We start from the raw sequence: 22,072 nt of genomic DNA on the forward strand, positions 1-22,072 counted from the left end.
CACACAAACAGCCTTGTTGGCTAGCTGGAAAGAAATGAAAAATTAACTTCCCGAGGATAAAGAGCTAACCTGACCAAGGTCAAAAAAGGCGACGGTCTTCTTCCGACGTTTCTGGCGCCCTTCCGAAGAAACCCTGCGGAGGACGCGGGGCGGCGCGCGCGCACCTGCCTTTACCCTACCGCAGCCAACTGCTTGCAGCTGCGGCCGCTTCACCTCACACCTGCGCGCGCGCGCGCGCGCGCTGCTAAGGAGGGGAGGGAGGGCGCTAATCAGAGGCGCCAGGCGCGCCCTCGGAACCCCGCGCGCGGCCACTCCAGCCCCTGGGCTGCGCTCCTCCGCCCCGCCTTTCCCCCACGTGCAACCCCAGGAAGGGCGCAAACGCAGCGCAGGCGACTCCCTGCAACCGGAGACCTGTTACTTTCGCACCAACGTTGAAAATCGCCCCCGTTTTGCAAACCCGACGGCAGCCCCGCGGCTACTACGAGAGAGGAAGAAGAAAAAGCATTGCCCGAGCAAGGTCTCCTTTGCAACGACTTTCTGACCTCCCTATTTAAGTTCTCCTAGCCAGGCAGCCGTTGCAAGCTGTCTCCGGGAGGCCCCGCCGAGCTCAACACGGCCTGCTCTCCAGAAACTGCACAGTTATAATGGGACCGTATGTGCAAGTTAACGCGAGGTCGGTGGGGCTTTTCGTTACGAAGAAACGCTGTCCATTAACGCCTGCATCTGACCAGATCCGGATGGAGTTACGCACTGCACGGAACCTTGCGGACTTGGTTTAAGATTTCGCGTCTGCAAACGGTCGGACGCCACTGCAATTCCAGCCACGTTTTCCAAATTAAGTACGACATAAACCTATATGCATGGTTATGCAGAAGTCACATCAGCCTTACTCTCCGGTAGACGTCGAGGATTGCAAACTAAAACCGCGTACCTAAAGCATACTGCTTTGGAAGGCCTACTGAAAGAAGCGAGGTGTTTTTGCAAGTGCGCACAGGATTGGCCTAAAATCCTGTTTCGCTTTCAATACAGATAAATAGCTTGCATGTCGATATAAAAAAAAAACCCTGCCTCTTAAAAAGCAACCCAAGACTTATTGCAATATACTAACTTTGCAGTGTCTGCTAGCGGTCATCACAGCCGGTCGTGCACCCTTGCAGAAATAAAATAAAATCTGGCCTCCGGCGTTTTTAGTGCAAGAATACTCTCGGTGCAAGCGAGCAACGTCCTAGCACAGAACCCCAGTCGGGCGCCGGCGGGAAAAATAAAATAAATGAACGGCCCCCTGGAGCAGTTTTTGAGTGACAGCAGGGGGTGCTTTCGAAGTGCGCCTGCGCCACAGTGGGGAAGGCGGGCTCAATCCAACCCCAAGTTAAGCTCCATATTTAAGCTTGAAAGACAGGTTGTGGGGGGCGGGTTGGAGTCCCCCCCCCCTTAATGTAGGCATTAGGAGACCCTTAGCTCTGGACCTAGTGCAACAGCAGCTCCATTTCGAGAGCCTAATATGATGCCTTGGCTGGAAGCCTTGGCGCCGAGTTTATTTCTGCTGATGCCCAAGACGACCATTGATATCACAGGCTCGTCCAATGGGTGGGACGCAGCCAGCTTCCAGCCTGATGCCCCCAATGCCTCAGTTTCTCCCCCCTGCAACTTGCTGCGCTCCGGATGTTAAGACGCCAACTCCCATCAGCTCCAGCTAGGATGATCAATGTTCAGGGATGATGGGAGTTGTAAGTCCCAAAGTTAGTGGGGGAGATGCGCCAGGTTGGGGGGAAACTGCCCAATTCTATGCACGCTTGCTAGAAAATAAATCCTGCTGAAATTAATGGTGTCAGATGGTGAATATGGTCGTGGGCTTGCTTGGAAACAATTCCCTTTGTTTTCCATAGGAATTAATTGCACATGGCAACAGTGTAGTAAATAAAATCAATGGCTTTACTTCTGGGAGAAGCTGGAATAGGACCGGGCTGTTAGAAGGCTATCCGAAGCTCCGGGGGTGCCAACTTGAATGAAATATTGGGGGGACAAGGTAAGCTCCGCCCCACAGAATCAATCACATGACAAGGACACCATTTGAATGGCAATGTCCATCACAACTTTTAGAAGACCTCTAAAGGCCGCCCTGTATGGGGAAGGTTTTAATGTTTGACGTTTTATTACGTGTTTATATTTTGCTGGTAGCCACCCAGAGTGGCTGGGGAAACCCAGCCAGATGGGCGGGGTATTAATAATAATAATTACTACTACTGTACTACTACTATTAGGGACCAGCCCCCTGAAATAATTTATTGGGGGGACCTCGGCCCCTAGGAGTTGGTTCCTATGCTAAGCTCACAGCCATACATACTTGGAGGAAAATATTTCCGAGTTACATGGCGCTTACTCGCAGTTGTAGGTGCGGAGGGTTACAGCCATGCAACAATATGCGCAATTATTAGGAAGCCAACCCCTAATGCGGCTCAATCCTAGGCATGCAGGCGTGGTGGGCACAAGTCCCACTAAACTCATTAGCACCGACTTCCAAGTGCACAGAATCGGGCTGCGCGGCTGTATAACCGAACGTTTGGTACAATTTAGTGCGCACACTTCCTTGGGAGTAAAGCGCCCCTGAACTCGACGAGACTTCCTTCAGCTTAAGCACGGGAAGCCAGTAAGCAGCTAGCCCTGCTTTCGAAGCCGTCGTCCTACAGCTCAAGTCAATGACTCCGGAGTAAACTGTGTCGAACGAGCGCCTTTTTGGCTGTAATCCACCAAGCCTCTTAACTCTGCAGAACATCTCGTGAAAGATTAATGGGAGACTATGGAGCTACGTGAAGGGAAATCGTTGGTGGCTCTCGTCCATAAAGCACTTAAGCCGTCATGCCAAGATTCGCCGGTCTGAACAAAAGAGGGGGGCGGGTTGCAGGCATCCTGCCTTAAAAACATGTTTAGCTTTCAGCTGCCTTAAGTGCTTTCTAGATAGGTGTGGTCATGGCCCTGTGCGCAGTCTTTCTCACCAGCGACTTCTAAGGAGTTGGAAAAGGCGTTTGACTGTCTTCAAGGGCATTGGAGGGGCATTGTGGAGACCTCCGTCCTTGTCCAACCCTCCGAATACGGAACAGCAGCGCCCCTCAGGTCCAGAAAGCAGGAGCCGAACTGCAGCCTCGACGCCCCCCCCCCCCCTCTCTCTCTAAGGACCGGGTGCAGCAGCCCACTTCACGGGAAGCAAGCCCCACCGAGTTCAGTGGGGCCTGGCCCTCCACGGAAAAGGATGGCAGTCTCGCTTAGGCGAAGGCAGCTGCTTGGGCTGGCTCCTTTGGGGGTCAACGGGCCTAAAGCTCGGTTGAAATGCAAGAAGGGCCGGGTTAAGTGGCTTCAGGATCGCGCGCGCTCCGCGCCAGCTGGACCGCACCTAGAGCGCGCCGTCGGCGCAGGAAATCACGGGAGACAAATTCAGAAGGGCAGCTTTGTAGCGATTCAATAAATCGGCAGCAGCTCTCGTAAACGCGGAACGACCGTGTCCTGACCTCGAGGCAGCTCTAAATCCCACCGACTGCAACAGCGTTATTTGCTACCGGCTTCCGCCATACATAGCTTGACCTTCACCAGACAATTAGGTGGCATTGCTCGCACCTGCCCCCCTAGCGGAGCCCGTCCTTCCTCTGCCAGGAAGCTGATCTCCTTCACCTGCAGCCTTGCGCAGGGTAGGTTTAGCCGGCGCAGAGCCGGGATGGAAGCTCCCTTAAAGCGGCGCGCCCTTGAAGCCCCCGAGGCGCGCTCAGCGCAGGCCTACAGCCCGGTTTTACTAGGCAGGCGGACTCGGGGAAGGAGCTGCTTCGGAGTCACCTTGGCCATCTTACTCCCCAAAGCAGAGCTTCTTCTGTTGGGTGGTGGAGAGAGGAGGGCAGATAAGGTCCGCCTGGCTTCTTGGGGAGGGAGGGGGGTCTACCCAGAGGCCATCTGCTCCCACCCACCACAGAAAAAGAAGCAAGTAGCTCCTTAGGAAGCCGCCTCGCCCAGGCAGTCTGCCATGGATCCCATCTTGGCCAGTGTTGCTCAGATTGACAGGTAGCGGCTTTCCAGAGTTTCAGACACGCCCGACCTCCTGATGAAGGGCTTGAACGGGGAACTTTCGAGCGTGCAAAACATTTGCCCTATAGCACTTGGCCTTCTTCCGTAGCATATATAAGCTTTCCACGTTTTTACTGCAACTACTGATGGTGACCACCCGTCTCCCAACCAGCTGTATTGGGGTGGTTGTAGCCCCAGTACTCCAAATATTAACTACGCTCGGTTGTAAGTGCCAACGGTCACGCTGAGCTTGGATTCTATACCTCTCTCTCTCTCTCTCTCTCTCTCTCTCTCTCTCAAAAAGCGTGCCTTCCACAAAGAGAGCAGCTCAACTTCCCAGCGTTGAGTGCCTGGCAATGTCACTTTGCAGCGTGGCCTGAGAAGGAGAAATTTAAAAGCTAGCAGAGCTGGCGCAGGAAGACGAAAGACCAAGCGGTTTTTTGGGGGGAGGGGCACCACCAACACGAAGCACGTTCCAAACCCCTCCAGAAGAAGGTTCCTTATTACAATGAGCCTCGTTTAAAGTAAGAAGGGCGGAGAGACCCTCTTGGGAAATCTGACGCTGCCAAACCCCTCAGCCACTTGCTCCAGATGAGTCCCACTAATGTCTCCCCCACCGCCGCGGCCAGAGCTTTGAACACTGCAGCCTTGCGCGCGCCTGAGCGCATCCCGAGGCTGTGCAGGGCGAATAAAACGTCGTCTGATATTCTGAGCAATATCTGATAAGCAGGCTCCAAGGCATGCAAGGGGTGTGCTTCAGAAATATAACACACTGACACTTCCTGGGTTTCTCTCTCTAGCTCTACGTAGTCGCCCCCGCAAAAAAAACCCCCACAACACCACCAAAACCCACCCACCCTGAAGGCAGCTGGTTAAAAAACACAAGCACCAAAAACCCCCACCACCACCCTTCAATTGTTAATTAAATCTCGGCGCTTCGATCCCAATTTCCTTTGCTGCCCACCTGGAACAAACCGAAGGGGAAACAGGGCGCCCAGGCTGCCGATTTGCTCAGAGTGATAGAGCTCTACCGTTAAATGCTTCCCGGAAGCGAAATAGGTGGATACATACATACACACACACACACACACACACACACACACACACAGCAACGTGCTGGGCATAAATTAAGCTACAACGGCAAGCCGGAGCCGCTCCTTGCCGAAATCCAAGGCCCCGGGGCGAGCCTGCGGCCACTCACACATAACCAAAAAACGACACACCAGAGAGAGAAAGAGAGACTGCCATAATCTCATCGCCCCATGTCCCCCACCTTTTGCCACCAACTTCTTCCATGCAATATTCAAGGACGCGGAGGGAGTGGTGTGTGTGTGTGTGTCCTTCATTAAACCATAGGAGCAGACGCTTTCTCCCCCAAATGCTGACACCAGGCGAAACGAGAGCGGGCTGGGGACTACGAACGCCTCGCCTCCTCTCCAGCATGATATCAGTTTCACAATAGGAGGGGACTGTGGGAGGACTGTCTCGTCGCCCGGCTGACTCTACGCTTCCTCGCCTCCAGGGGACCGATTTCTGGTTCCTGGGCTCTCGAGCCGGCCGCCCTCGCAGCCGCAGTTTCAGGACCAAGGACAGCGACGCGAGGACACGCTTCGCTCTCCGCCCAAGCAAGGTGCGCGAGCCGGGCTGCCGGCGAGGACGTCTTTCGGCTGCATCAAGAGCTGAAGCATCTTTCTCTCTCTCTCCCTCGCCCCCCCCCCAACTCACCACCCTTCTCAGCTTCCTCAGAACAAAGAAAATCGTGTCTCCCGGATATAAAAGCGGAACTCTCCCTGCAGAGCGCTATAATCGTCATTGGAAGGTTCTTTAAAAGTCTGGTTCTCCCACCCTGCTGCCACCTCCCCATTTTAACACACACACACAAAGATATATATATATATATATATATATATATATATATATATATATATATATATATCCTGGCACATCTCCAGACAGCAGCTCTGACAGCTAACACACACCAGGATCTGCAAATTTTCGCCAATATCAAGCTACTGCTTCTCCCATCTCGTCTCTTGTCTGCTGTGTGTGCGCGCCTCTGTCTCTCCTACCCACCCACCTCCCCGCCGCCGCCGCCGTTTCCACCTTCTCTTTCTTTCCAAGCCACCCAATGCTATTTGGCTAATGCAATTACAGCGACGAGCTTATCCCGTCTGATCTGCAAACGCCGGGCTTAAGCTCCTCAAAGCGATGCTCATTCCACTCATTCATCCTCATGCCCTGTGTGTTGGGTACTTTCCGCTGGTCCAACGCGAGAGACGCGTTTCACCATCAGAGGTGGTTTGTTTTGTTTTTTGTTTAAAAAGACTGTGAACTTTACACCTCCAGCTAAGCTACTGTATTTTCCTCCAGCGTTTTGCTCCCTGTGAGACCTAGCTGCCTAAACGCAAGTAATAGACATATATAACGTATATCATCCTCTACCAACTGCTCTGTCTCATGCAGATATTTCTACAACGGTGCAGCGGGTCTCTAACCCTATTAGCAGGGGGCACCAAGCGCTGAAAACCGAGCACAGAAGTGTGTGTGCGGTAAACTTAATTGTCTACCACTTTTGGTCCTCCTCCCTCTGTGGGCGAGGTAACCACCCTAAGGGTTAGCAGAGACACGAAACAGCAAGAGTAATAATAATAATAATAATAATAATAATAATAATAATAATATAGTAACAAAAAAGCGCAACTTACCTTTCTCGCTTCAGTTTTGAAAAAGAAAAAGAAAAAAGAAAAAAAGGGGGGAAAGGTAGCGGTGTCCCAATAAAGATGAGTAAGAAGCAAAAGGGGGAAGGTCTCACGACAACACCCAAAACCTAAATTGCGGACAGTTGTAAACAGAAGAAAATAAAAAATGGAGGGAGGGGGGCGGAGAAACGTAAAAGAAGATTGAAATATATATATATATTGTTGCTGTTGTTGCTGTTGTTATTGTTATTATTATTAAAAGCTGCTTTCTTTCTCCGCTCCCACAGCGCGGGAAGAAATTTGGGAAGGGGGGGATGAAAAAATAAAGAAAGGGGGAAGAACTTAAAAAATAAGGAGCGTGGCAAGAGCGAAGGTTCCCCTGTTACAACACAACTAAACAGAAAAAGGGGGGGAGGGGGGGAGAAATAAAAGGTAGGAACAAAGGAAAGAAGGGATGAAAGGAGGGTTTCCTAAAAGGCTGCCTCCCTCTCTCTGCCTCCTTCGCTCTAGCAGCTCCCAATCGAAGTGGGCTGCTGCATCTCTTTAAGTGAGAACAGGCACGAGGGGGGAGGACGCCTTAAATGGGAGGCGAAGTGGAGCACAGATTTATAGGAACCGTATCACCCGGCACTCCTCTGCTTCCGCACGAGGGTGCGCGCCTATGTGTCTCTGCAGCCGCGCCAGGCTCTCCCACCTATCCCGAGTGCCACGCGCGGAAGTATACGCCGGAGCCAGGGACAGCTGAGCTTGCTCGCAGGCCTTGCGGAGCCCCCGATTGGTCCGGCAGGCTCCGGCAGGCACCGCCCCGGCGGAGAGGCTGCTCCGGATTGGCCGCAGGGCCGTGTCACTCCGGAGGGCTCAATGGAGTCCCGTTTCAAGGGTGCGTTGCGCCGAGCAGGGCAGGCAAGGCAGAGAGAGAGAGAGAGATAGGGGAGAGGCAGCGCAGGAAGCGAGCAGCGCAGGATTGAGCGAAGTTGCCTCTCCTCCCCTTGTCCTTCTCTTGCACAGCACCCGCCCTCCCTTTCTGTCTGTCTTTCTGTCTCCTTGGGAGAGGAACTTCCACACGCCAGACGAAATGCAAGACGTTGGCAATGCTTGCCACATTATTATTTTTTTTTGCAACAGCAGGTTGGAGCACTGCTCGATCGGCTGGGTTTAGGTCGGATGCTGCTGCCACGATTCTTTAGAAGGAGGAAGGAGGTCTGGTCTAACCCTCTTTTGGGGGGTTTGTCACGAGTTCTCTTTACCAAAGAGTAGGCACCCCTCTCTTACACACACAAACACAGAGATACACAATTATACGTTCCCCACCCCCTCCAGTACACACGGTCTGCCACTATGTAGGTCAGCCAGCTGAAGAGAAGGAAGCAAGGAAGCACACCTTGAAGACTTGTAGGGACTTGTGTTCACCGGGAGAACACAAAATTCTTTCTTTAAAAAGGGGGGGGGGGAGCAGCTCCATCCCAACTGCAGAGTCTTATGCATCTGCCATGCGTTTTAATTTCACAGGGCGTCTACCGGTCTTCCCTTTGAGGAGGAAGAAGCCTGTTAAGATGAATCTGCCCCCCTCCCAGGCTGCCTAAGAAGCGTTTCTCAGGGTCCTGCCTCCCACCTCCCGCCCTCAACTTCCCTCCTGTCCAGGAAAGTTGCTCGCCATCCCTTCCAAGATGCTAGGGCGGAGGGAGAGGTGCTGATGATGGTGGTGGCGGGGGTGGGGGAAAGCAAAGACTCCCCCCCCACACCTCCACTCGCCCTCCTTGCCGATTGTTCTGACTTAATTCTGTTTGAGAATGGTTTTTTTCCTTCTGCCTCCCCCGGTGGGTACACCGCAGCAGCTTTCCGTGCCTTTGCCCTTCCGTGTCCTTCTCTTGTACTTCAATCTCTCTCTCGCTCTCTCTCCAATCGGAAATGCCTTCTAGACTATATTTGGTGGGAGAGGGAAGGAGGAAGGGGCGAACCGCGACGTGTAACATCTAAGCACTCTATGCCCCCGGGGGAGGCGGTATTATATGCCCCTCCCTCCCCCCCCCACCCGAAGTACAACCGAACATTTTGCATGTGGAGAGGAGTGCCAGAAAGTAGGTAGGGACCGTGAGATTAATGTTAATTTGGGACCCCCGGGAGCGTGTCCTTAAGTGTTTACAAGGGATGAAAGGGACGGATGCCAGAGCCGTCGGTTATCCGACTGTTTGGTCCCTACAATAGCAGGATTCAATCGACGTCAGATGGAGGGTGTGTGTGTATGTGTGCGTGTTCATTTCTACACCGCCTAGCCGCCTTCAGGTGAACTGAAATGGGCGCTTCATCCTCAAACGAACCTTTCCCCTTGGGCTGAAGTTGGTACTGTGAAGCATTGGGATAACGCTAGCTGCTTAAACGCTGTCTGCCTCTTCGGGGAATGTGGGATGGGATGGATCCTGAAACCCTAAAACAGAAGAGGTGGGGGAGGGAGAAACAGAACAGTGCTGTCTTTATGACTGATGCCTTAGTTAAGTTTTAAAAGGATACCCAACTCAACGATGAACGTGGGGTTACATTTCCAACGTTGGTGTCCCGTAAAACACCAGGACTTTTTGTTTGTTGCTTTTGAAATTTCAGATGTGGGCTCTGCCTAATTATGACCACCTTTGTTTCACTAGTGATGCCATCATTAGAACAAGAAAGCCAGGCTGTTTTTTGTTCCCTTTAACACTCTAGCCATGTGTTATAGACACGCCCCTCATTCAGGAGCATCTCTTGATGAAGCCAGATTATTATATGTCAAATCGGCGTTTGAAGGACGAGTTTGGGTGGAGGAGGAGGAAGAATGGAGAGCAGCGGCAACCTGGACTATTGATAGGCTGAAAGAAGTAAGACAAAACTCTCTTTGGAGTTGCCTAAGTGACTAACTTCGGGGGGAGATGTTTTAAGGGGAGAGTTGGCAGCCTTGGAGAAGATAGGAAGGAGAGTAACCTTGCGAAATGCCAGAGCTGATTAAAACGTGCAGCAAAGTGGCATTCTGTCTTCAGTGGAATCGATTAAAAACAATACTCTTGCTAAGTTTTCAAAAGCAGCTGCTCTAGAGAAATCCCTCGAAGGTGTGTATCTTTTCTCTCTCTCTCTATTCCTGTTTTAACTTAAGAAATGGGGTTTCGTCAACTTTACCGAAGGACTACATGGAGAGTCTAAAAGAAGATGCCACCTGCTAACCTTGTACACAGTGCAAATGCCATGTTAACCGCTAGTTTGAACTCTTTTCTTTTCTTTTAAATGCACCCGTAAGTTTAAAAACACTTAGCAAGGTAGCAAGTGAAATTAAGTAGAAGTTCTCAACCATCAGACTGACCTGAAGGCTTATCGCCGGGTCCCTCTCCTGTCCCATTCGTGTTTAGGCAAAAGATGATCCTCATCTTTTTTTGTTTTATTTTTTTGATTTTTTAAAACTTTGTAGAAGAAACCACATTTCTGACATCAACGTTTGACACATAACACAAAGAAATAAAGAGACTCTCATTCTGGTTACACAGCTGCTTTTTCTACGTAAGAACACAGCGACAAAAGAAAAAGTAACACACACAACTGTGCTCTTCAGAAATAACAGCACCATCACTTTTCGGACGCGGGCAACGTAATTTTTAGAGTTGAGTGGGTCCTGCTACCACCCAGTCACACGCAAACCAAACTCAATAATTTAGGATCTTAGCAATTTCAAGAAAACAACAACAACAACAAATAAACAAGTTGTTTTTAACGCGCCTGCCCGGGAAGGTACATTTCATGTGGGAGAATAACACTTTTTGGGAGGCTGGACGGGGTGGGGAAAGCAAAGGAACCATCCCCAAATCTAGGCAATCTCTTAATCTCCAGTTTCCACTCTAAAGCTAAAGTTGGGGAGTTTCAGGACCATGGACAGAGGTGCTCAACGCGCCTTAGCCAAAGCAGCTCACTTCTTTCGCCTTGCTTTCTCAGCCGTCTCCCACGGTCGGCGAACGAGGAAGTCACACAGCAGCCAAGAGCCAAGTTCACACACACACAAACTCTCTTTTAGAAAACCACTGTTTCACAAGAGCCGTAAAGAGCGTCGCTTAGAAAGAGAGGCTCGCTTGCCCACGCTCAAACAGGGAGCGGGGACGGGAAGGGGACTTCAGCAGAAAAAATAATATCTGAGATGTAACTGTCTATTCCGTTTGGAAAGCATGTTATCTCAAGGCGATAGTACTGCCCATGTGTGAAATTGTGCGAGTTGAGAGATCGGTCTTTAAAAGAGCTTCCTTTTGAAAGGGCTCTCATAAGGTCATGTTTACTGGGCGTGCTCCCTAAACGCAAAGGAAGTATATAATAAACGAGAGGGCTCCAGCGCACGAAATGGTCTAGGCGTTGCTTAATTCAACACACTGCCTCCTGCAACTTCTCTCTCTCTCTGTCTCTTAACTGGAGAGAGAAAGTCTTGCTTCTTTCCTTGTTGCAAAATAGCCACCGAACGGGCCTCAAGCTTCAACTGACTCACTTGTTCCGACGCTCCGTTTCAGTTCCTTTCAGTGGACGCCTGTTTCGGAGTGTCTTTCGGAGCGCCACTTGGGCTCCGCACTTCCTTGGGGATAAACCAGTGCTGACTTCCGAGTAGACACTGACAGGATGTTGCTACTTGGAAGGAAGTCCCGCTGACACGAAAGCTTGCAGCCTTAAGCCTCTTGCCGAGAATTGAGTCCAACTGAACCCAATGAAGATTTCTTCCAAATCATACACGTGTGTGTGAAATATATATACAGTATATATATCTCACGCCTAGACTCGCGCTGCACATGTTGGCAGCAAGTTTAGGAGTTGCGAGCCTGACTAAGCAACGCTTCTTCTTCTTTAAAAAAAATAAAAAATTAAAATGATGATGATGATGATGCAGCCTGAATACAAATGAGCTTTTTTCTCCCCCCACATACAACCCCCGTGAATGTTTGGTATGTACAAAGGCAGTTGCGAAGAAGGGGTTGCTTTTAAAAAATTATTCTTTCCGGGCAAGGGCACGAGCAATCTCTTAACTTCTTGAAAGGGAAGATAAATGATCGTTATTTGGATTCAGATTGGAGGAAGCCATCTGCTTGCTTTCTCGTTGTTATCCCTCCCCATTTGCTAGGTTTTTTTTTAAGGGTGTGGGGGAGGGAGACGGGGGAGTTTCTGGCTTGCTGCTTGTGGGCAGGGGGGGTCCCTCTCCCCCTACACCCCCCCCGCTTCTCTGCAACTTGGGCGCGGATACACGCCGCAAAGCCATGCCTATCAGCCAGGCGATCATTCCCATCTCTTTTCTCTCCCCTTCTCCCTCTCCCTCCCTTAGTCTCTGTCACTCTGCAACCCCCCGCACCTCGACCCAGCCACCCAGCCACCCTCCCCCTTTTGTGCTCGGATCAAACGCCCCGCACAACAGAGAAAGTGACAGCAGCAGGCCAGGGTAACAAAGCCACAGTTTGTACCGAAAGACAGACCGGGGCCCGGAGAGACACGGCGGCGAGAGAAACAGCTGTCTTATCAGCGCGCTGCAGAGATGGAGATGGCTCTAGAGGTCTTCGACAGATAATCACTTGAATGGGGCGGCGGGCTGAGCAGGGATGGAAGGGGGGGGGGGAGAAGAAGGATGAAGGGAGGCGAGTTTGCAATGCGCCAAACTTTCGCCTCCACAAGGCCAGCCCGGTGCTGTAAGGGAGCAAGCAGCAAGCACAGACCCAGCTGCGTTCTGCTCTGGCAAATAAAGAATTAAAGCCCTCCCCACCCCCAAATATATGCTTACACGCACCTGCTGCGCTGTATTCCAGCGGGTTGGGCTAGATGACCCCCGATTCTACAGTTCTATGAAATTAAGAAGTTGAGATGTGGGGTGGGTAGGTGGGGTTAGAGAGCACGTTGCTGGCTGGACACTTAAAGGGCACGTATATTGTGCAATGCCTTTCCACTTGCAAGGAGAGAAGCGGCTCCCGCGAGCCTTGATTCGGGAGAGAGAGAGAGAGTGAGTCAAGAAGCCAATATTCCATGTCCTTAAATGGCCCCTGGATTAGGCATGGAATAGCGGGATCTCGTGTTCTGCTGGAGACAGGAGTCCCTCGTCGCAACAAAATTCATCTTCACAACCGCACTGTGAGTCCACGCACAGCGTCGTTCCTTTGAAAGACAAATGGGGACTGCATGTTGGGTGTGCACGCGTGCTAATGCAGTTTATCTAAATAAAAGGCCTCAATAAGTTCAGGTGTAGTGCTGTGTTGAAGATGGCTTCTCTCCCCGTACCGCACAGAGACACAGACACTTCATCTCCCAGGGATCATAAATTTGCCAACTCCTCTCTGAAGGTGTGTGTGTGGGGGGGAGAGCCTGACTAATGAGCTTTGGAATAATTACTGAATTGGTGTAAGAAAAATGAGCCATATGTTTGTGTAAGCAACAAATCCTGTTGGAAAGGCTAATGGTGTCAAGGACTCGGCTCTTCCCTGCTTTAGCAGGGAAACGGGCTCCTGTTGAAATGAGACTTTGTTTATTTAGTTGAAGATGGAAAGGTTGGAGAGAGTGGTCTAGCGGGTGAAAGTTGCCGCTGCAAATCTCAGCCCCTTCCCTAATACATGGGACAGCCACCAGCAAGTTCCTTTTTCTCAGACAATGCACCTTGCAATGGAGGAAGAAAAGTAACATTGCAAGGCCTTACAGGCTTATTGTTAAGATTGCTGAGATACACTGTAATGGAGCATACCTTTTCAAAATTTAGAACAGAAAATATTTTATGGTTAGGCAGCCAGCATAGCTGGGGATTTCATAGGATTTATTTTATCTTTTAACGTCTTCACTTAAATTTCTAAATGGACACAACCAGCCTTTTATGACTTGTTCACTAATCTGGTCACTCTAAACCTGTGTTTCCCAAACTTGGGTCTCCGGCTGTTTTTGGACTACAATTCCCATCATCCCTGATCACTGGTCTTGCTGGGTAGGGATGATGGGAGTTGTAGTTCAAAAACAGCTGCAGACCCAAGTTTGGGAAACATTGGTCTAGTTATATATTTATGTATATAAAACATCTGGTCAGTGTGTTTGTACACTGGCTTCCTACTACCATTGGCCCTACAAGCATGGGCAGAAGTCAGGGATGATGGGAACTGTGGTTCAGGAATGTTTGGAGAGTCAAACGTTAGCCACCCCTTCTCTAAAAATACACGAGGCAACAAATAGCAATAAGTCAAAGCATGCAATAAGACAGAATGCCTAAAAAATACCAAACAGCAGAACACGCCTACACAAAGTACAAAGCAGATTTTCAAACAACCAGGTATCTTCAGCCAGTAAAACCATTCAGCTCAGCTGCTTTAAAACCATTTGTGGCTCCAAAGTCCTCCTATACAGTGGTACCTGGGTTACATACGCTTCAGGTTACATACGCTTCAGGTTACAGACACTGCTAACCCAGAAATAGTACCTAAGGTTAAGAACTTTGCTTCAGAACAGAAATCATGCTCCGGTGGCACAGCAGCAGCAGGAGGTCCCATTAGCTAAAGTGGTGCTTCAGGTTAAGAACAGTTTCAGGTTAAGAACGGACCTCCAGTATTGGAAGACACAAGATCTACCCACTCTGGAAGAATGGCAGATGAAGGTGATTGACTATATGGGACTGGCTGAAATGACCGGCAGAATCCGTGACCAGGGGAAAGAGACGGCGGATGAAGATTGGAAGAAATTTAAAATATATCTTAAGAAACATTGTAAAATTAATGAATGTTAAAATGTTGAAGTTTTTGAAAAAAAGGGGATTACAGCTGCAAAAGATTAAGTAAAGGGAAAGAATAAGGGAAAATTGGATAAAATTAAGGGAGAGGATTTGCTGAAACGAATTTAGAAATTGGGATGCAGAAAGGGGAGGTATGGGGAAGTCGGTGAAGTAAGGTTTAAGAAATAAGGATTTGAAATTATACATGTTTGTTTATGTGTTTGTTTGTTTTTATTGTGTTATGTTTGTGTTATAAAAATTGTGAAAAACTAATAAAAAATTTATATATAAAAAAAGAACGGACCTCCGGAACGAATTAAGTACTTAACCCGAGGTACCACTGTACTGGAAGGATGTTCCCATCCAGTCATCCAGTGGAAATCCATTTAAATGGGGGCCAGACCAGCCTCCTGTCGGATAGAGTTCCAGAGGCTGCGTACGGCCAGTGAAAAGGTCCTCTTTGTGGTTTCAGCTAGGCATACTTTTGCAGATGCTGGGATATACTGATGAGCTGAAAGAAAGTGTGCACCATGCGTCACAAAGCATTTGGCTCCTGCTTTGGTGCCTGTGGTTTACTGGGTGCAGGCAGAGTTGATACCAGAAGATGAAATCCCAGCAGTGGGTTTCATAGCAAATGCTGGGGAGCCATTGACCCAGGTGTCTAAGCAAGCAGCCATGTAATTTGTGCAACGTTGTCATTTGCACCAAATGGCATAGTCCTGCATTTTTGGGCCCACTTTGGCTAGCACTACTCAGCTTAAGGGCATAGCAAACAATAGGTGACTTCTGTCAAGTCTGGATCAGAATCAATAAGAACATTCACAGTTACCATTTTGTTTTTCTAATATTCCACCAGCAGAGGTGGGGGACGGGACATGCTCCATGTTTGCCATTAGTAAAGGGGACCCCTGACCATTAGGTCCAGTCGTGACTGACTCTGGGGTTGCGGCGCTCATCTCGCTTTATTGGCCGAGGGAGCCGGCGTACAGCTTCTGGGTCATGTGGCCAGCATGACTAAGCCGCTTCTGGCGAACCAGAGCAGCGCACAGAAACGCCGTTTACCTTCCTGCCAGAGTGGTACCTATTTATCTACTTGCACTTTGACATGCTTTCGAACTGCTAGGTTGGCAAGAGCAGGGACCGAGCAACAGGAGCTCACCCTGTCACGGGGATTCAAACCGCCGACCTTCTGATCGTCAAGTTCTAGGCTCTGTGGTTTAACCCCAGTGCCACCCGTGTCCCATGTTTGCCATTAGCCTGTGTCAAATAATGTGCACCCAAGACAGGGAACAGGTGGCTGTAGCTGAGGTATCTATCTCACTTTCCGCAGCATCAATAAGCTCCCAGAACTATTTGCAGAGGAAATAAAGGAAAAGATAATCGCCTGTCCACAAATGAGTAGATACCAGTATTTATTTACAGAGCGACAGTAACTTCAAACAGCATGATATGTAAGTCTAATTTGCTTGCTTTTTATGCTGTTTGATGCATGCTCTTTGGCGCAAACTGACTTGTATGCCAAGGGTGGAATGCTCATTTGTTACAATTGGCTGTGGCCTCCAGAGCAGCTGTAGCTCAGTTTTCGCTGTAGCAAGGTAGTTGCCTGCTCAGCATGCAAAAGTTTCCAGGCTCGATCTTTAGCACAGGCATAGGCAAACCTGGCCCTCCAGATGTTTTGGGACTACAACTCCCACCATCCCTAGCTAACAGGACCAGTCATCAGGAATGATGGGGGTTGTAGTCCTAAAACATCTGGAGGGCCAAGTTTGCCTATGTCTGCTTCGGGTAGGAGTGGAAAAGATTTCAGCCTGGTACCTTGGAGAGCTACAGTGGTGCCCCGCAAGACGAATGCCTCGCAAGACGGGAAACTCTCTAGACGAAAGGGTTTTCCGTTTTTTGAGCTGCTTCGCAAGACGAATTTCCCTATGGGCTTGCTTCGCAAGACGAAAAATGAAAACGTCTTGCAAGTTTGTTTCCTTTTTCTTAACACCGTTAATACAGTTGCGAATACAGTTAATACAGTTTTTTATATTAAAAAAGAAGTGCTGCACAACCATTGTCAATTATATGGTTACCATTGCTTGTTGCTGTTCATTAACACTGCAGATCAGTATGAGAACTCAATAATAATAATAATAATAATAATAATAATAATAATAATAATTTATTTATACTAGGCCCATCTGGCTGGGCTTCCCCAGCCACTCTGGGCGGCTTCCAACAAAATATTAAAATACAGTATTGCATCAAACACTAAAAGCTTCCCTAAACGTACTCATACTGAAACATTCTGAGCATTTTAGCAAGTAAACTCTATGACTCTGAATTATATGTACCAACTGGGCAAAGCTCTTCCAAGAAGGATTAGGGAGGAGCGAGGAGGAATGATAACTATTGGAAAGATTGGCATGCACCTATGATATGAAAAGTTAAAACCAGCCACACAAGCACTTTATTATCACAAGCATGAGTTTTATGTTTTCATGCAATTATCTAAAGGAGAAGAGTGTGTATTGTGCTAAAAGATCTCTCCTCTGCTGTAATTGTTCTGCTAATGATACAGAGCTGTAAAATAATGGCTATTGCCTATTGATAGTTACTACCTTAATTTTTTTTTAAAAAAAGCTTCCACGTTCCTTATATTTTGGAGCACTGTGTAATTATATCTTAAGGTAATAAGATCACATGCATAAGAGCGATTTATACTGTGGACTGGGACATATTTAAAGTATAGGTATAACCTTAGGAACAAAAGTTATGGTTTTACAGCCTGACCTGAGAGAGAGAGCACAATGGGATGGTTTTCCTGCTTATCCGGCCAAAAGTCCAAATAACCTTTCCTCCCAATTACATATATACATGACTGCATCCGATCATCACTTATGGTGACAACATATGACATTCATACTGTTTTTTTTATCTGTTAGTGTATCTGAGAACCGTAGGCTCAGTCAGATTAGAGCAGTAGTGGTATTTGTGGAACAACTGTATGACCTTTTGGAAGCAAATATCATTTTTGTAAATATACAAAAGATGAGGAATACTTGGCATTTATAGAGTTCGTTTGAAGTGTCCAAAGTGCTTTGCACATATTACAGGCTACGGGCCTGTAAAGTAGGCCTTTAAACTAGGCAACAAAGGGAATCATGCAGATGAATGAGCAGAAGATAAGCCACTGTGGGTTTGATAACCCACAGCTCAGTTCCCACCCTGAAGCAAGGAAAGGATGGTCCTGAAGGAACGACTCACTGGAAATCATATATAAGCTGCTCTTTGGAAATATAGTGGAGTAGAAGAGTAAGCCTGTTTTTGTCATTAAGTGCTATATGCATTCCACAGAAGCACAGTGTTAATTAATTAAGCATCTTAAAAAGCAGAGACATCACCTTGCTAACAAAGGTCCATATAGTTAAAGCTATGGTTTTCCCAGTAGTGATGTATGGAAGTGAGAGCTGGACCATATAGAAGGCTGATCGCTGAAGAATTGATGCTTTTGAATTATGGTGCTGGAGGAGACTCTTGAGAGTCCCATGGACTGCAAGAAGATCAAACCTCTCCATTCTGAAGGAAATCAGCCCTGAGTGTTCACTGGAAGGACAGATCCTGAAGCTGAGGCTCCAATACTTTGGCCACCTCATGAGAAGAGAAGACTCCCTGGGAAAGACCCTGATGCTGGGAAAGATGGAGGGCACAAGGAGAAGGGGATAACAGAGGACGAGATGATTGGAGATTGTTCTCAAAGCTACTAACATGAGCTTGACCAAACTGTGGCAGGCAGTGGAAGACAGGAGTGCCTGGTGTGCTCTGGTCCATGGGGTCATGAAGAGTCGGACACAACTAAATGACTAAACGACTAAACAACAACAACAAAAATGTATGATAATTGTTAACAACATATATAAATTTAAGAAGTGTTTAGGAAAATACAAAGAAATCCCTAGCTCTATAGAAACAGAGCTGTGGACACCCCATCTTGGGGTGGAGTAATTGTTCTGGGGAGGACTAAATTTCTCCAGGTAGTAGGAGAAATTCTCTGACAGTTTCTTATGGCAGGAGCTCACCAAGAGCTGTGTCACACGCAGCTTCCTATCCCCTTTCCCTCCAAGTTTATTTTGAAGTCCCTATTGTGAGTGGTAGTTAACAACAACAGCTCAGTTGGCAAGCTGGCTGCCATTTTGCCTCCTTTATTGTCCTCTGGACCTAGCCTTGTGGATAGAGGGAATGGTGCCAGGCAAAGATCTGGAGAAAATTCATCAGAGGGGCTTTCCTTTTGGTAGGAGGGCGAAAGAAAGCAAAATAGTGATTAACTTCTGCAAGATAATTTATGGTACTTCAGTTAACAATTGTAAAAAAAGGGGTAATAATGAATTAAGAAGGAGGCAGTTTACTAAAAATGAAAAGAGAACCGTGCAGAGGATGAAGGAAGTCAACTAGAAGAAAAGAAGAACTGAAATATGGTATATAGATAGATAGATAAATAGATAGATAGATAGATAGATAGATAGATAGATAGATAGTTCAGTATCTGTACTGTATAAGTTTTCCTACCTATGGATTATTTGTATTCCTTTGTTTTTCATTTGTTTCTTGTTGTTTTGTCTGTTGCTGCTGTTGTTTGTTTGTTTGTTTGTTTTTCTTTTGATTATACAGTTTTACAAGTGTGGGTGTATATGTTGAAAATAAACTCATATAAACTCAATAAATAAAAAAGAAAAAAGAAAAAAGAAAAAAGAAAGAAAGCGAAATAAACAACCCTCATACTTTTTCATTAGCTAAAAACAAACAAAAAAACTCTTCAGCTTTCTTCCCAGTGTATTTTGAGTAAATTTGAATATTTACTTAGGAGCAGGTTTTTTATGTTTGGCAAGGATGTCTCTCTCACAGCATTTTCAAGGATGTACCGGTAGTTTTTAAAATATGGCAGTTAGGCTGTTTCACCCTCGCAGTAATGATAGCTTTTCCATAAGATGCTTTCTGGCGTCAAGGCTGTAAAGTCTACTTAAACTCACTTCAGTGAAACAGTTTTATTTAGCTATTTTCCTATGCATGTTTACCGAGAAGTCTCACCAAGTTGAATGTATCCTACTCCCAAGGAACTATGGTTATAATTAAACTCCCTTACGCCTGCGCCTGAAATTAGTGCACTCACGCAATGCTAAATAAATGCATTTAGTTTACCTTTCGGATTTTGCAGCAAATCAGTTCAGGTTGATACCCAGAGAGTGCAACAAACTTCCACTGATTATGTTTTTTTAAAAAAATGTCTTTCTGCAGTCACCTTGCATGTTTGTTTGCTTTGCGCCTTGTCCATATTGATTTCTGGGTTTGGGTTACTCAAATTCTAGGGATCCTACAGAAAAATACATTTCCCCTTTGCAGTTGTAAACCAGTCTCTGTTACATGACGTTCACACCCACCTCCACAAACTGAGTGTGGGTAATCAATAATCTGTTGAAAGTGAATGTGATGCCTTTATCCAAAAACATTTTTATTCAAGACTATTTATTGTGTCCCCTTAGCTCATTCGAAGAATCATCTCAAGATCAGATTGGGCAGCTCCAGATTAATTCTGTTTCTGAACACAATTTTTCAACAAGCACTAACTCTGCATTCATCATCTGAGGCCCTTCTCCATGTGACTCCTCCTTGAGAGGTCTGGAGGGTGGCAACACGAGAATGGGGCCTTCTCTGTATTGGCACCCTGTTTGTGGAATGTTCTCCTCAGGAAAGTTCACCTGGCGCCTTCATTATATATTTTTCGGCGCCAGGTGAAAACGTTCCACTCAGTGCTATTTTTCTAGAAAAAGAGGTGCTGAAACTCACCATGAACACCTCCCTCCTTCTCTTCCTAGTCTGGAAACCTTTAACAACTACCTGAAGTGTAATAACTGAACTTAAGCGACTGAAGGTTGAAAGAAACAATGCATTTACTTCCTTGTTTGGAAGCCTATAACATCCATTCGATCAGGCTTCCTCAGCCTCGGCCCTCTAGATATTTTAAGACTACAGTTCCCATCATCCCTGACCACTGGTCCTGCTAGCTAGGGATCATGGGAGTTGTAGGCCAAAAACATCTGAGCGCTGAGGTTGAGGAAGCCTGCATTAGATTTAATACAATTGTTAATAAGTTCACTGTTTCCTGAAATAACATTACCACCTGATACAGCCTTTGTTTTATCCACTTTGTTCTATAAAATAAATATTTCTTATTGGTTCAACTTTGGCCTGAATCTCCAATTATCTAAGATTTCCCTCACACAAAATCCAAAAGATAACCGGTGGTGGTTAAAATATACTTAATAGGAGTCATGCAGAGTAATGGGTTCCTCACACAGCCCTTCTGATCAGGGGAGCTTAGTTAGGATCCAAACAACCATGTTTTGCTTTATTTTTGCTTGAGGGTCTTTGAATGCTGAGAGGGTTTTCCTGTGAGAGGCAGACTAATAATAATAATAATAATAATAATAATAATAATAAAAAAAAAAAATTTATTATTTATACCCCGCCCATCTGGCTGTTTTCCCCCAGCCACTCTGGGCGGCTCCCAATAGAATATTTAAAAAGCAATAAAACATCAAACACTAAAAACTTCCCTAAACAGGGCTGCCTTTAGATGTCTTCTAAAAGTCAGCTGGTTGTTTACTTCCTTGACATCTGATGGGAGAGCGTTCCACAGGGCAGCCACCACCACCAAGAAGGCCCTCTGCCTGGTTCCCTGTAACCTCACTTCTCGCAGTGAGGGAACCACCAGAAGGCCCTCAATGCTGGACCTCAGTGTCCAGGCAGAACGATGAGGGTGGAGACGCTCCTTCAGGTATATTGGGCTGAGGCCGTTTAGGGCTTTAAAGGTCAGTGCCAACACTTTGAATTGTGCTCAGAAATGTACTGGGAGCCAATGAAGGTCTTTCAGTACCAGTGTTATATGGTTCCTTATAGATGTGTGTCCCTCACTGCTGGGTGTGCATGTTGTGGAAAGGGCCGGTCGTTATTTAGTGAGCCTGAGATGCTCTTGAGGACCAATGTGATTTGAAACACTGAGCAGGTGAGGGAAGGAGCTCCTCCAGGCTCCTGTATTCTGAATTGCCGACCTACGGTGTTGTCTTGCAAAAGGCATGCTTTCCCCACTCTCTGCCAAACTCAGCACGCCGGTCGTGATGTGGCTGTTGCCATGCACGAGAGCACAGCCCTGGAATAAATCCTTCCTTTCCAAAATAGAAGAGCGGTCTTGTCACACAACTAATACAGCTTGTCTCCTGGTAAAGGGGTGTGTGGGGAGAGACGGGGTGGAGGAGGAAATCCGCTGACAGCCCTGCTTTTACAGATCTCCTTGACAGGCAATCTTGGGCTTATGAAAAGGTAATGCAGCATTAGCAAGCCTGAAGCAGAAAGGTGTAAGATAAATGGCACAGCCCAGTGGTGTAACTCGCGTAGAGTACAGTAGGCATCTGAGAAGCGGGATGGCAGCATAAAGACTCATGCGAGGCTTGCATGTTGTATATAAAGTGCAGAGGGAGGTTGTTTTGATTCGATTTCCTTTTTTAAAAGTGCCGCAAATATTTGGAAAGGCATTACATTCCAGGAGATATCTGGATCTTTCTCTGTGTTAAAAGGT

The 22,072-nt window shown here is 47.4% G+C and overlaps 1 protein-coding gene across 10 annotated transcripts in view; it reads right to left on the minus strand.

Moving 5' to 3' along the window:
- Positions 1-22,072, minus strand: part of ELAVL2 (ELAV like RNA binding protein 2) — a 156,049-nt gene that overhangs the window by 121,798 nt on the left and 12,179 nt on the right. For 2 of the 10 annotated variants that reach the window (XM_082205053.1, XM_082205061.1), the window contains exon 1: positions 1,109-1,280. The exons of 1 other annotated variant lie outside the window; for it this stretch is intronic. In XM_082205053.1, coding sequence (XP_082061179.1) covers positions 1,109-1,132 — 24 coding nt within the window. In that variant the 5' untranslated portion in view covers positions 1,133-1,280. Of the gene's footprint in view, positions 1-69; positions 171-1,108; positions 1,282-6,752; positions 6,872-22,072 lie in introns of those variants that run through there. 7 more of the 10 variants (XM_082205057.1, XM_082205054.1, XM_082205065.1 and 4 more) reach the window with 7 other exon arrangements.

The sequence above is a fragment of the Podarcis vaucheri genome (genome assembly GCF_965113315.1).
Source record: "Podarcis vaucheri genome assembly, chromosome: 17".
NCBI lineage: Eukaryota > Metazoa > Chordata > Lepidosauria > Squamata > Lacertidae > Podarcis > Podarcis vaucheri.